Source organism: Coregonus clupeaformis, chromosome 14 (genome assembly GCF_020615455.1).
Source record: "Coregonus clupeaformis isolate EN_2021a chromosome 14, ASM2061545v1, whole genome shotgun sequence".
Lineage (NCBI taxonomy): Eukaryota > Metazoa > Chordata > Actinopteri > Salmoniformes > Salmonidae > Coregonus > Coregonus clupeaformis.
In genome coordinates this window covers 32,683,819-32,699,818 of record NC_059205.1, presented here as the reverse complement: position 1 = coordinate 32,699,818, position 16,000 = coordinate 32,683,819, and the positions used below count along the sequence as shown (strand labels likewise).

Below are 16,000 nucleotides of genomic sequence, written 5' to 3'. Positions count from 1 at the left end.
TGAGTGCCTTGCTCAAGGGCACATTTACGTCATTTAGCAGACGCTCTTATCCAGAGCGACTCACAAATTGGTGCATTCACCCTATAGCCAGTGGGATAACCACTTTACAATTTTTGTGGGGGGGGGTAGAATGATTACTTTATCCTATCCCAGGTATTCCTTAAAGAGGTGGGGTTTCAAATGTCTCCGGAAGGTGGTGAGTGACTCCGCTGTCCTGGCGTCGTGAGGGAGCTTGTTCCACCATTGGGGTGCCAGAGCAGCGAACAGTTTTGACTGGGCTGAGCGGGAACTATGCTTCCGCAGAGGAAGGGGAGCCAGCAGGCCAGAGGTGGATGAACGCAATGCCCTCGTTTGGGTGTAGGGACTGATCAGAGCCCGAAGGTACAGAGGTGCCGTTCCCCTCACTGCTCCATAGGCAAGCACCATGGTCTTGTAACGGATGCGAGCTTCAACTGGAAGCCAGTGGAGTGTGCGGAGGAGGGGGGTGACGTGAGAGAACTTGGGAAGGTTGAACACCAGACGGGCTGCGGCGTTCTGGATGAGTTGTAGGGGTTTAATGGCACAGGCAGGGAGGCCAGCCAACAGCGAGTTGCAGTAATCCAGACGGGAGATGACAAGTGCCTGGATTAGGACCTGTGCCGCTTCCTGTGTAAGGCAGGGTCGTACTCTCCGAATGTTGTAGAGCATGAACCTGCAGGAGCGGGTCACCGCCTTGATGTTAGCGGAGAACGACAGGGTGTTGTCCAGGGTCACGCCAAGGCTCTTCGCACTCTGGGAGGAGGACACAACGGAGTTGTCAACCGTGATGGCGAGATCATGGAACGGGCAGTCCTTCCCCGGGAGGAAGAGCAGCTCCGTCTTGCCAGGGTTCAGCTTGAGGTGGTGATCCGTCATCCATACTGATATGTCTGCCAGACATGCAGAGATGCGATTCGCCACCTGGTTATCAGAAGGGGGGAAAGGAGAAGATTAGTTGTGTATCGTCAGCGTAGCAATGATAGGAGAGGCCATGTGAGGATATGACAGAGCCAAGTGACTTGGTGTATAGGGAGAAAAGGAGAGGGCCTAGAACTGAGCCCTGGGGGACACCAGTGGTGAGAGCACGTGGTGCGGAGACAGCTTCTCGCCACGCCACTTGGTAGGAGCGACCGGTCAGGTAGGACGCAATCCAGGAGTGAGCCGCGCCGGAGATGCCCAGCTCGGAGAGGGTGGAGAGGAGGATCTGATGGTTCACAGTATCAAAGGCAGCAGACAGGTCTAGAAGGACAAGAGCAGAGGAGAGAGAGTTAGCTTTAGCAGTGCGGAGAGCCTCCGTGACACAGAGAAGAGCAGTCTCAGTTGAATGACCAGTCCTGAAACCTGACTGGTTTGGATCAAGAAGGTCATTCTGAGAGAGATATCAAGAGAGTTGGCTAAAGACGGCACGCTCAATAGTTTTGGAAAGAAAAGAAAGAAGGGATACTGGTCTGTAGTTGTTGACATCAGTGGGATCGAGTGTTGGTTTTTTGAGAAGGGGAGCAACTCTCGCTCTCTTGAAGACGGAAGGGACATGGCCAGCGGTCAAGGATGAGTTGATCAACGAGGTGAGGTAGGGGAGAAGGTCACCGGAGATGGTCTGGAGAAGAGAGGAGGGGATGGGGTCAAGCGGGCAGGTTGTTGGGCGGCCTGCAGTCACAAGTCGCAGGATTTTATCTGGAGAGAGAGGGGAGAAAGAAGTCAAAGCATAGGGTAGGGCAGTGTGAGTAGGACCAGCAGTGTCATTAGACTTAACAAACGAGGATCGGATGTCGTCAACCTTCTTTTCAAAGTGGTTGACGAAGTCATCCACAGAGAGAGAGGAGGGGGGGGGGATTCAGGAGGGAGGAAAATGTGGCAAAGAGCTTCCTAGGGTTAGAGGCAGATGCTTGGAATTTAGAGTGGTAGAAAGTGGCCTTAGCAGCAGAAACAGATGAAGAAAATGTAGAGAGGAGGGAGTGAAAAGATGCCAGGTCGGCAGGGAGTTTAGTTTTCTTCCATTTCCGCTCCGCTGCCCGGAGCTCTGTTCTGTGAGCTCGCAATGAGTCATCAAGCCACGGAGCTGGAGGGGAGGACCGAGCCGGCCGGGAGGATAGGGGACACAGAGAGTCAAAGGATGCAGAAAGGGAGGAGAGGAGGGTTGAGGAGGCAGAATCAGGAGATTGGAGGGAGAAGGATTGAGCAGAGGGAAGAGATGATAGGATGGAAGAGGAGAGAGTAGTGGGAGAGAGAGAGCGAAGGTTGCGGCGGCGCATTACCATCTGTGTAGGGGCAGAGTGAGTAGTGTTGGAGGAGAGCGAGAGAGAAAAGGAAACAAAGTAGTGGTCGGAGACATGGAGGGGAGTTGCAGTGAGATTAGTAGAAGAGCAGCATCTAGTAAAGATGAGGTCAAGCGTATTGCCTGCCTTGTGAGTAGGGGGGACGGTGAGAGGGTGAGGTCAAAAGAGGAGAGGAGTGGAAAGAAGGAGGCAGAGAGAAATGAGTCAAATGTGGACATAGGGAGGTTGAAATCCCCCAAAACTGTGAGGGGTGAGCCATCCTCAGGAAAGGAACTTATCAAGGCGTCAAGCTCATTGATGAACTCTCCAAGGGAACCTGGAGGGCGATAGATGACAAGGATATTAAGCTTAAATGGGCTAGTGACTGTGACAGCATGGAATTCAAATGAGGAGATAGACAGGTGGGTTAGGGGAAAAATTGAGAATGTCCACTTGGGAGAGATGAGGATTCCTGTGCCACCACCCCTCTGACCAGATGCTCTCGGGGTATGCGAGAACACATGGTCAGACGAGGAGAGAGCAGTAGGAGTAGCAGTGTTTTCAGTGGTAATCCATGTTTCCGTCAGCGCCAGGAAGTCGAGGGACTGGAGGTTAGCATAGGCTGGGATGAAGTCAGCTTTGTTGGCAGCAGAACGGCAGTTCCAGAGGCTGCCTGAGACCTGGAACTCCAGGTGTGGGGTGCGTGCAGGGACCACCAGGTTAGAGAGGCAGCAGCCACGCGGTGTGAGGCGTTTGTGTAGCCTGTGCAGAGAGGAGAGAACAGGGATAGGCAGAGGCATAGTTGACAGGCTGTAGCAAATGGCTACAATAATGCAGAGGAGATCGGAATGAAATGAACTAAACATCTGGAAGAAGAGAGAGCAGGGCCTCCCTCACCAAAACTTCCACCTCAGAAACTATAATTGTTTCACTGAACCACCCGAACAAAAACTCTCCCAACTTCCACCTTTAGAAATCAGAATTGTTGTGAACCACAGCGGTTCAATGTTTAAAGGAGTAGACTCAACCCACTTTATTCAGCTAGCTAACTATGACACCATAGCTAACTAGCATGCTAGCATCCAATAACACACAGTTTAGCACCAACACTTGGTCACAACAAACCACCAATAGTGTGTTAACACACTAAGCAGATAATTCGTGTCCGTGTCTAGTTCCTTTCATAACGCAGCAATAATTAAACGTTGGCTAGCTTAGCACAAATATATTGTATTTAGCTGCCACAGTACAGCACACAATGGCTACTGTGTTGACTCTGTTCGAAAAACGGCCAGCTAGCTAGCTTCGTGCTACACCGAAGACAATGCCAACCTACAGTAACTACCCACAACAGCCCACGATGCCTAACTATGACACCATAGCTAACTAGCATGCTAGCATCCAATAACACACAGTTTAGCACCAATACTTGGTTACAACAGACTACCAATAGTGTGTTAACACACTAAACAGATCATTCGTGTCCGTGTCTAGTTCCTTTCATAACGCAGCAATAATTAAACGTTGGCTAGCTAGCATAAGTATATTGTATTTAGCTACTACAGTACAGTTAGCTGGTCGTGTTGGCTAGCTAGCAATGGCCACTGTGTTGACTTTGTTTGAAGAACGGCTAGCTAGCTAGCTTCGTGCTAGACCCGGCACCGCCGAAAAACAATGCTAACCTACAGTAACTACCCACAACAGCCCACGATGCCTAACTATGACGCCATAGCTAACTAGCATGCTAGCATCCAATAACACACAGTTTAGCACCAATACTTGGTTACAACAAACTACCAATAGTGTGTTAACACACTAAACAGATAATTCGTGTCCGTGTCTAGTTCCTTTCATAACGCAGCAAAAATTAAACGTTGGCTAGCTAGCACATTAACATTGGAAACAACTCTTCACCGTTGTTAAACGTTACCAGTAGCTACCCGCTAGCTAGCTAGCCTCGTGCTTTCTCCGGGCTCCGCCGTAAACAATACTTACCTACAATAATTACCTACGGAAACCTACAATAACTACCTAAATAAACTACCTACAATACCTAACTACAACTACCTACCTACGATCAAATGCATGGTTTAAGCTTTACTCAACACCATATAAGAAGCCAAGCTTACCTCAAGCTTACCTCCTGCTAGAGAAAACACAACCTCTCCCGACCACAGCGTGGCCCACTCGACATGAGTGTGCTCATAAAATAAAACTACTGCTAAAACACTTCAATCGTACCTGGTCCTCTTCGGTTATGTCGATAAATGCTGGGACACTCATTTTATAATTATTTTAGTGAACCTAGATCAAATCCACGCTCGCACTACCGATCATTTGTAGTCAGCAATAGGGGAGTGATTGCTTCCTACAAGAGCACAAAAGTTGACAGTGCATGTCAGAGCAAAAACCAAGCCATGAGGTCGAAGGAATTGTCCGTAGAGCTTAGAGACAGCATTGTGTCGAGGCACAGATTTCTGCAACATGGAAGGTCCTCAAGAACACAGTGGCCTCCATCATTCTTAAATGGAAGAAGTTTGGAACCACCAAGACTCTTCCTAGAGCTGGCCGCCCGGCCAAACTGAGCAATCGGGGGAGAAGGGCCTTGGTCAGGGAGGTGACCAAGAACCCAATGGTAACTCTGACAGAGCTGTAGAGTTCCTCTTTGGAGATGGGAGAACCTTCCAAAAGGACAACCATCTCTGCAGCACTCCACCAATCAGGCCTTTAGGGTAGAGTGGCCAGACGGAAGCCACTCCTCAGTAAAAGGCACATGACAGCCCGCTTTGGGGATGACCAGTGAGATATACCTGCTGGAGCGCAGACTACGGGTGGGTGTTGCTATGGTGACCAGTGAGCTAAGATAAGACTGGGATTTGCCTAGCAGTGATTTATAGATGACCTGGAACCAGTGGGTTTGGCGACGAATATGTAGTGAGGGCCAGCCAACAAGAGTGTACAGGTCACAATGGTGGGTAGTATATGGGGCTTTGGTGACAAAACGGATGGCACTGTGATAGACTACATCCAATTTGCTGAGTAGAGTGTTGGAGGCTATTTTGTAAATGACATCACCGAAGTCAAGGATCGGTAGGATAGTCAGTTTTACAAGGGCATGTTTGGCAGCATGAGTGAAGGAGGCTTTGTTGCGAAATAGGAAGCCGATTCTAGATCTAACTTTTGATTGGAGATGCTTAATGTGAGTCTGGAAGGAGAGTTTACAGTCTAACCAGACACCTAGGCATTTGTAGTTGTCCACATACTCTAGGTCAGACCCGCCGAGAGTAGTGATTCTAGTCGGGTGGGCGGGTGCAAGCAGCGTTCGGTTGAAGCTGGTGTTAAAAAACCTCCAAACGGGCATGAATTTAGTTTTACTAGTGTTTAAGAGCAGTTGGAGGCTACGGAAGGAGTGTTGTATGGCGTAGAAGCTTGTTTGGAGGTTTGTTAACATAGTGTCCAATGAAGGGCCAGATGTATACAAAATGGTGTCGGCCGCATAGAGGTGGATCAGAGCGTCACCAGCAGCAAGAGCGACATCATTGATATACACAGAGAATAGAGTCGGCCCGAGTATTGAACCCTGTGGCACCCCCATAGAGAGACGGCCAGAGGTCCAGACAACAGGCCCTCTGATTTGACACATTGAATTCTATCTGAGAAGTAGTTGGTGAACCAGGCAAGGCAGTCATTAGAGAAACCAAGGCTATTTAGTCTGCCAATAAGAATGCGGTGGTTGACAGAGTCGAAAGCCTTGGCCAGGTCGATGAAGACGGCTGCGCAGTACTGTCTTTTATCGATCGCATTTATAATATCGTTTAGGACCTTGAGCGTGGCTGAGGTGCACCCATGACCAGCTCGGAAACCGGATTGCATAGCGGAGAAGGTACGGTGGGATTCGAAATGGTCGGTGATCTGTTTGTTAACTTGGCTTTCAAAAACTTTCGAAAGGCAGGGCAGGATGGATATAGGTCTATAACAGTTTGGATCTAGAGTGTCACCCCCTTTGAAGAGGGGGATGACCACGGCAGCTTTCCAATCTCTGGGGATCTCAGACGTTACGAAAGAGAGGTTGAACAGGCTAGTAATAGGGGTTGCGACAATTTCGGCGGCTAATTTTAGAAAGAAAGGGTCCAGATTGTCTAGCCCAGCTGATTTGTAGGGGTCCACATTTTTCAGCTCTTTCTGAACAGTAGCTGTCTGAATTTGTGTGAAGGAGAAGCGGGGGGCATGGGCAAGTTGCAGCGGAGGGTGCCGAGCTGGTGGCCGGGGTAGTGGTACCAGGTGGAAAGCATGGCCAGCCGTAGCAAAATGCTTGTTGAAATTCTCGATTATTGTAGATTTATCGGTGGTGACAGTGTTTCCTAGCCTCAGTGCAGTGGGCAGTTGGGAGGAGGTGCTCTTATTTTCCATGGACTTTACAGTGTCCCAAAACGTTTTGGAGTTAGTGCTACAGGTTGCAAATTTCTGTTTGAAAAAGCTAACCTTTGCTTTCCTAACTGATTGTGTATATTGGTTCCTGACTTCCCTAAAAAGTTGCATATCGCGGGGGCTGTTCGATGCTAATGCAGTACGCCACAGGATGTTTTTGTGCTGGTCAAGGGCAGTCAAGGAACCAATATACAGAGAGATCCTTGATGAAAACCTGCTCCAGAGCGCTCAGGTCCTCAACAGGACAACGACCCTAAGCACACAGCCAAGACAACGCAGGAATGGCTTCGGGACAAGTCTCTGAATGTCCTTGAGTGGCCCAGCCAGAGCCCGGACTTGAACCCGATCGAACATCTCAGGAGAGACCTGAAAATAGCTATGCAGCGACACTCCCCATCACACCTGACAGAGCTTGAGAGGATCTGCAGGGAAGAATGGGAGAAACTCCCCAAATACAGGTGCGCCAAGCTTGTAGCGTCATACCCAAGAAGACTCAAGGCTGTAATCGCTGCCAAAGGTGCTTCAAGAAAGTACTGAGTAAAGGGTCTGAATACTTATGTAGATGTAAAATTTCTGTTTTTTATTTGTTATAAATTAGCAAACATTTCTAAAAACCTGTTTTTGCTTTGTCATTATGGGGTATTGTGTGTAGATTGATGAAGGGAAAAAACCATTTAATCAATTTTAGAATAAGGCTGTAACGTAACAAAACGAAAAAGTCAAGGGGTCTGAATACTTTCCCAAGGCACAATGCTTTATACACAGTTATACTATGTATTTCTCTTTTCCCCTCCTCCCTCTCTTCTTCCCAGGTTGTTCTTCAGAAGGCATTATGCAGTGACCACTGTCATCTTCTGTGCATTGGACCCTCAAAATCGGAAGTGAGTAGAATAATTAACATAATGTGAAATAAGAGTGCTGTGGTGCTAATATCATCAGCTTATACCGTCTGTATGATGCCTTGTATGTTCTTTCTGTGTTCCTTTCCCCATCCATTCTTAGGTGGAAAAAAGATGGCTGCACTTCAGCAAAGATCTTTGGCTTTGTGGCGAGGAAGACGGGCAGTGGGCAGGATAACGTGTGCCACCTGTTCGCCGAGCACGACCCCGAGCAGCCCGCCAGCGCCATCGTCAACTTTGTCTCCAAGGTGATGATTGGCTCCCAGAAGACCAAGTAGCCCTGCCACGCTGCTAGCTAATTGGCTAGTGGGGCTGTTTCTAAACTGAAAACCGTACAACCCTCAACCTGAAGGTTATGAGCCAGGACTTGGACAGGAAGGCAGTGGACAGGCAAGCAGTGGAACAGAGTTCCACCCACAGAACTAGAATGGGTTTCGTGAGATTCTATTTCTATGGTAACACCACGTAAGAATGGGATACAATTGATAACAAGCATGAAAAGACTTACAAGTTACAACTCCACAACCTATCCAAGTCATCTCCTGCTTACAACACAGAGGGAACTGTGGACCATCAGCAGGACAGGAGACTCGATGAGATCTTTCATTGAGTCGAATTAAAACTCAAAACTCCTTTGACTTCATTTTCTAACAGACTCTTTTCTTATGATGATTATTAGGGGTGTGTCCGGAGGGAAAAAGAGAATATACAACAGCTATGTTATAAGATGTGTATTTCATTTTCATTTATTGTTGTAGAACTAACACAGATGTTTGCATTTCTGGCTCGAAAGGGTTTACAGTTTTATGTATCCCAGCTCTTACAAGCTAGTTACATTTTCCTATTCTCAACATGCTCCGTATGGTGTGATACTATACTATAGGGAAGCATAGAAGCCTGGCATGTAAGGGTTTGTCATGTCTAATATTTAACCAAAAATAAATAAACTATATAAAGCATTATTCAAGCTATTAAAAACGGTAATGAAAAATACTGTAAATCATAACTTCTCCTTATGTTATCAAAAACTTTATTTTTGTAAATGCATCATATACTATTTGAAAAGTAATATCTATTGACTTTATGTTCTAACAAAAAAATTGAAATGTTTTCCCTGAACTGATGTTTCACCATCCCAATCATTTCTCTTGAATTTTTATATTGCTCAACTCTTGAAATGTATGTGAATTAAAACAACTATCAAAACAATAACACATACAAATGCAAAGATCTGGAAGGGGAGTGTTGGAATGAATCAGACCACAGAAAAATATTATATATGTAAACCCTAATATATTCTATGATTTCCTTATATAATTTGTTAATTACGTGTACTTTGAATTCATTTACGACTTTGTTCAGTACTACTTTGTCTGGAAGAATGTTTTAAAATGGATAAATTACTGTCTCAAATAAGTGTTTTAAATTGACTTTTTGGTGGTATATTATTGCCACTAACTATATATTGAAATGTCTCAGTGTTAAAATATATACAGTACACTGAGTATACCAAACAGTAGGAACACCTTCCTAATATTGAGTTGCACCCCCTTTTGCCCCCAGAACAGCCTCAATTTGTCAGGGCACGGACTCTACAAGGTTTCGAAAGCTTTCCACAGGGATTCTGGCCCATGCTGACTCCAATGCTTCCAACAGTTGTGACAAGATGGCTGGATGTCCTTTGGGTAGTGGACCATTCTTGATACACACAGGAAACTGTTGAGCGTGAAAAACCCAGCAGTGTTGCAGTTCTTGACACAAACCAGTGCGCCTGGCACATACTACCATATCCCGTTCAAAGGCACTTAAATATTTTGTCTTGCCCATTCAACCTCCGAATGGCACACATACACAATCAATGTCTCAATTGTCTCAAGGCTTAAAAATACTTATTTAACCTGTCTCCTCCCCTTCATCTACTCTGATTGAAGTCGATTTAACAAGTGACATCAGCTTTCACCTGGATTCACCTGGTCAGTCAATGTCCATGGTGTTCTTAATGTTTTGTATACTCAGTGTATATTAGAGGACATTTGTATTATACATTTCATTTGGAATTCTGAAAAAATTATTGTGTTGGAACAATAGGTGATCATTGGGACTTGATTGAGCTCGATGGAAAAGTACAAAAGTGTCAACATTGCCCACCCAATGCATCAAGCGAGCTCAATTAAGTGCAGCTTTTTAATCACCTTTTTGTCTAGATTAATTTTCTTTATGTCAAATAATCAGGGCAGGGACCACCTAATTCCAATACACTTTGTTGATATACTATACATTCATAGTTTATGTACATTTTAGTTGTATTTTTTTCATTTTGCTCATGATGTACTAGTTATATTATCTACAGTCTGTACCTCATAATACCTTTACTATCTCATATTTGAAAAAATAATTATATTTTATGTTTCATATTGATCTGCAGCAAGTGACATATAAAGTTTATTTGTATATGAGAAATGGCATTTTCAATGTTGAATGTGAATAAACAAAAGGGAAGAGTTATGTCATTGGTCCACTTATCTTTTCTCAAACAGTATGCCAACATATAGTCGAGAGAGAGAGAGAATAGGATGGAGATTTGTTGAGTTGAGTTTGACAGTATGCACAATTTGTGTGTCGGTTTTTCCTCCAGGAAACCAGAAGAGGGTGCTAGTAACACACACATCCATGTCTGTAAGATCCTCTGAATCCTCTGTGACTGTCACGATCGTCATAATGATTGGACCAAGGCGCAGTGTGATATGCGTACATCTCTTTAATAGTGTACTAGCAACACGATACAAAATACAAAACAACAAAACGAAACGTGAAGTCCTCGGTCATGAACACAAACCAACACGGAACAAGATCCCACAAAACACAAGTGCACAACAGGCTGCCTAAGTATGGTTCCCAATCAGAGACAACAAGCAACAGCTGATTCTCGTTGCCTCTGATTGAGAACCACCCCGGCCAACATAGAACCACATAACCTAGAACAGAACATAGAAAACGAAACATAGACACTACACAAAGAAACTAACACCCTGGCTCAACATACAAGAGTCCCCAGAGCCAGGGCGTGACAGTGACCTAGCTCTATGGCTGTTGTTGTGCTTGCTCTAGGTGACATGTACTACAATGTCTGGCCACATTTTCTACACCAGCATTCGAAGGTGAAGTACAAGTCGGCTAACCTTCACATGAAACAGTTGAGAGGTTAGGAGAGTAGATGACAGCAATAGAATGCACACACTTTTGCACAAAAGCAATATTAAAAGAATTATTGATTAGAAGACGATATGTGCACTGGATCGATCCTGGATTGTCTTGTGCACTCACTGCACTGTGTTGGTCATGGTTCTTCCTGTGCACTGTTTCGGTCCTGGATCGTCTTGTGCACTGTGCCGGTCCTGGATCGTCTTGTGCACTGTGTCGGTCCTGGATCGTCTTGTGCACTGTGCCGGTCCTGGATCGTCTTGTGCACTGTGCCGGTCCTGGATCGTCTTGTCACTGTGCCGGTCCTGGATCGTCTTGTGCACTGTGCCGGTCCTGGATCGTCTTGTGCACTGTGCCGGTCCTGGATCGTCTTGTCACTGTGCCGGTCCTGGATCGTCTTGTGCACTGTGCCGGTCCTGGATCGTCTTGTGCACTGTGCCGGTCCTGGATCGTCTTGTGCACTGTGCCGGTCCTGGATCGTCTTGTCACTGTGCCGGTCCTGGATCGTCTTGTGCACTGTGCCGGTCCTGGATTGTCATGACTATCACAGCAAATTGTGCAAATGTTGAGGATGTCACAAAGCAGTCTATTGGTTGATGGACCCTAAAGACAATCCAGGAACATGTCATGTAATACTTGTAGAAATCAGGACATGTTCCTCTGCTCTCTCTGGTTGGTGCAGGTCTGGACAAGTCTTTCTTTGGCTGGCCTGGTGGTGAGACTGTGGCACAAATTGCAGGGTGAGGAGAGTGGAGGAGAGGGGGAGAGGGAACACCCTCCCCCCTACTGTCCTTGGACAGGTGGTGAAAGTGAAGAATTCCCAGGCAGGGAAGAATGGAAGTGTGGTTCCAGGTGTAGCTGTCCCATCTCCCCTGAGTGGCCAACAGAGAAAAAGGAATTTGGGCAAAGTACAGAGAAGCAGGCAACACTAAGAGAACAGAAGGGAATTCTCTGGGGAGGGTAGACGTTTTACAAGAAGAGATTATGAAATTGCAATATTTCAGACAAGTATCAGACATGTTTCATTTAACAGACAGACATACAGAAAGAGAGAGAGAGAGAGAGAGAGAGAGAGAGAGAGAGAGAGAGAGAGAGAGAGAGGGAGAGAGAGAGAGATTGTATTGAGCATGTAGAAGGGAAAGGGAGAGCGATACAGTTGAAGTCGGAAGTTTACATACACCTTAGCCAAATACATTTAAACTCAGTTTTTCACTATTCCTGACGTTTAATCCTAATAAAAAATTCCCTGTCTTAGGTCAGCTAGGATCAGCACTTTATTTTAAGTATGTGAAATGTCAGAATATTAGTAGAAAATTCTTTATTTAAGCTTTTATTTCTTTCATCACATTCACAGTGGGTCAGAAGTTTACATACACTCAATGAGTATTTGGTAGCAATGCCTTTAAATTGTTTAACTTGGGTCAAATGTTTCAGGTAGCCTTCCACAAGCTTCCCACAATAAGTTGGGTGAATTTTGGCCCATTCCTCCTGACAGAGCTTGTGTAACTGAGTCAGGTTTGTAGGCCTCCTTGCTCACACACGCTTTTTCAGTTCTGCCCACACATTTTCTATAGGATTGAGGTCAGGGCTTTGTGATGGCCACTCCAATACCTTGACTTAGTTGTCCTTAAGCCATTTTGCCACAACTTTGGAAGTATGCTTGGGGTCATTGTCCATTTGGAAGACCCATTTGCGACCAAGCTTTAACTTCCTGACTGATGTCTTGAGATGTTGCTTCAATATATCCACATAATTTTCCTTCCTCATGATGCTATCTATTTTGTGAAGTGCACCAGTCCCTCCTGCATTAAAGCACCCCCACAGCATGATGCTACCACCCATGTGCTTCACAGTTGGGATGATGTTCTTTGGCTTGCAAGTCTACCCCCTTTTTCCTCCAAACATAACGATGGTCATTATGGCCAAACAGTTATATTTTTGTTTCATCAGACCAGAGGACATTTCTCCAAAAAGTACAATCTTTGTCCCCATGTGCAATTGCAAACCGTAGTCTGGCTTTTTTATGGCGGTTTTGGAGCAGTGCCTTCTTCCTTGCTGAGCGGACTTTCAGGTTATGTCGATATATGACCTCCCGAGTGGCGCAGTGGTCTAAGGCACTGCATCGCAGTGCTAGCTGTGCCACTAGAGATCCTGGTTCGAATCCAGGCTCTGTCGTAGCTGGCCGTGACCGGGAGACCCATGGGGCGGCGCACAATTGGTCCAGGGTAGGGGAGGGAATGGCCGGCAGGGATGTAGCTCAGTTGGTAGAGCATGGCGCTTGCAACGTCAGGGTTGTGTGTTCGATTCCCATGGGGGGCCAGTATAAAGAAATAATGTATGCACTCACTAACTGTAAGTCGCCCTGGATAAGAACGTCTTCTAAATGACTCAAATATAAATATAGGTCTTGATTTACTGTGGATATAGATACGTTTGTACCTGTTTCCTCCAGCATCTTCACAAGGTCCTTTGCTGTTGATTTGCACTTTTCGCACCAAAGTACGTTAATCTCTAGGAGACAGAACGCGTCTCCTTCCTGAGCTGTATGATGGCTGCGTGGTCCCATGGTGTTTATACTTGCGTACTATTGTTTGTACATATGAACGTGGTACCTTCAGGAGTTTGGAAATTGCTCCCAAGGATGAACCAGACTTGTGGAAGTCTACACTTTATTTTCTGAGGTCTTGGCTGATTTCTTTTGATTTTCCCATGATGTCAAGCAAAGAGGCAGTGAGTTTGAAGGTAGGCCTTGAAATACATCCACAGGTACACCTCCAATTGACTCAAATGATGTCAATTAGCCTATCAGAAGCTTCTAAAGCCATGACATAATTTTCTGGAATTTTCCAAGCTGTTTAAAGGCACAGTCAACATAGTGTATGTAAACTTCTGACCCACTGGAATTGTGATACAGTGAATTATAAGTGAAATAATCTGTCTGTAAACAATTGTTGGAACAATTACTTGTGTCATGCACAAAGTAGATGTCCTAACCGACTTGCCAAAACTATAGTTTGTTAACAAGAAATATGTGGAGTGGTTGAAAAACAAGTTTTAATGACCTAAGTGTATGTAAACTTCCGACTTCAACTGTATATTGTCCATACCTTTCCATCACAGAGTTCAATGCTTCACTATTCATTAGATCCAATAGTCTCTTATACAGAATAACATGGATCATAATGACATTTTTTCTAGGAAATACAGTAAGTTCTCAGAATAAACTGGAGAGAGAGAGAGAGAGAGAGAGAGAGAGAGAGAGAGAGAGAGAGAGAGAGAGAGAGACCTCCTAGAATGTATCGAGCATGTTGTCGATAATATATTGGGTTCAATGCATTCAACATACATTCATTAGATACAGTATTCTCTTGTACAATAATAATAATAACATGCATCATAATAACTTCTAGGAAAATACAGTCCTAGAAAAATTGTTTCTAGGAAATAATTTCTCAGAATACACTGGATACTGACCAGGAATTCCTCAACTACCACCACTATTCTGAAACATCCTACTTTCTGACCCTAAACACAAACCCAATCTCCACTGATGACCCACATGAAAAAAATACTACAGTTTATCATAGAATACGACAGTACTTACTATAGAATTTTGTATTAAACTGTAGTATACTTTAGAATACTATACTACACACTGTAGTATCCCTTGATCATGTGTAGTACTTACTATAAAATGTTGTATTATACTGTAGAATACAATAGTAAATACTACAGTATTATCTCCCAAAACACCACAGTCCGCAAAAACACACACAAAAAAAAAAGGTTTAGTAAATACTACATTATTTAATTTGCATATACCCATTCCCCTCCCCCATATCCCAATTTGTGCCACCCAGAAGTTAGAAACCTACATGCCATGTATAGACCATATTGTGTTCCATAAAGGTTACAGATAAGAGCAGAAGCGCTGAACTAGCTGTTCAGACACAAATCTGACTCCTACCTAGTATTCACTGTAGTGTTTTTGCGGGCCAAAAGTATTTATACCATGGTATACTACAGTATTTTTTTATTGTGGGGAGTCTCAACCGGGGCAGGGCATAAATGCTGCAATTGTCCCATGTTTTCTGATCTGGTCAATGGCCCGTAACAGACACTGATTAGGGCTGTCACACGTACAGTAATAATAAACCCAGCTCTGCCAAACTATTTCACAAGTTTCGAGTAGGAGCTCTTCAAGTCTGGATTGGCCGGTGGTGGCCCGCGGCCCGCCACTGGAGTGTCAGGAACGATGTTGGACTGAAAGGCTTCGGCCATCAGAGGCTAGCTGCTCTATAGAACTCTGCTCTTGCCTGCTCCCCTCCTCCCTCCCTCCATTCACTTGTTGTTTAATTAGAGAGGAGGGGATGAGGAGGGAGGGGAGATCCCCTTTTGGAGGAAGAACAAAGGTAGGAGCGCAGAAATAGAAAGTTCAATTTTGGGATCGCTGCACAATGCCACGCACTGTTTGATTTTGGGCCTTCTTTGCCACCCAGCGCCTACGGAAATACCTTGTTAGGGTTACTGGAGGTCATTTACCCTACTCTGCAGGAGCTACAGTATGTTAGTAGGAGCCTTGTTTATACCTGGTTCTAACTTGCGTCCTTTGTCCTGATCTTGTCTACGTTCTGATTTTACATGACCCTACATACTAGAGGTTGCATGGATGTAAAAGGGCAGGGGGCAGATCGAAAGCTTGAACTAATCATATGTAACCAATAACCATTGCCTAGATTACATTTTTACGATTACATATGAAACCCATATGATGTTTCATCAGTACTCTGCCGACCTGCCTACAGAACAACAACTTTCAACAGTTCCAACATATAGCAGGTTAGGAAGGAGGGAGGTGGCTGGGATGATATCTGATGGATTGCGGTCATTTGAAGGTGAGGCACTACAGTTCTGCAGACCTGCTGATGTGTAACACTTGACTGTGCTAAAAGTGGAGGAGGTGACCCATTTAGACTGACTGTATGCATGGGGGAGTGTGTTACAGGCCAGACAACAGAGACTGCTACTATCACTACCAGTCTCTCGCTCTAACTCACACTCCACCTCAACAACACTGTTTTTGCGTCCCAAATGGCACCCTATTCGCTTCATTGTGCGCCAATTTTGACCAGGGCCCATAGGGAATAGGGTGCATTTGGGACCAACCCTGTATGGACTTGAGTGACTGCCCTCAGGGTC

At 45.2% G+C, this 16,000-nt stretch overlaps 1 protein-coding gene across 3 annotated transcripts in view; it reads left to right on the top strand.

Annotated features, from left to right (window-relative positions):
- Positions 1-9,017, top strand: part of LOC121581003 (tensin-3-like) — an 86,908-nt gene extending 77,891 nt beyond the window's left edge. For all 3 annotated transcript variants that reach the window (XM_041896284.2, XM_041896285.2, XM_041896282.2), the window contains exons 25-26: positions 7,514-7,582; positions 7,704-9,017. In XM_041896284.2, the coding sequence (XP_041752218.1) occupies positions 7,514-7,582; positions 7,704-7,878 (244 nt within the window). In that variant the 3' untranslated portion in view covers positions 7,879-9,017. The remainder of the gene's footprint in view (positions 1-7,513; positions 7,583-7,703) is intronic.
- The last annotated feature ends 6,983 nt before the right edge of the window (positions 9,018-16,000 follow it).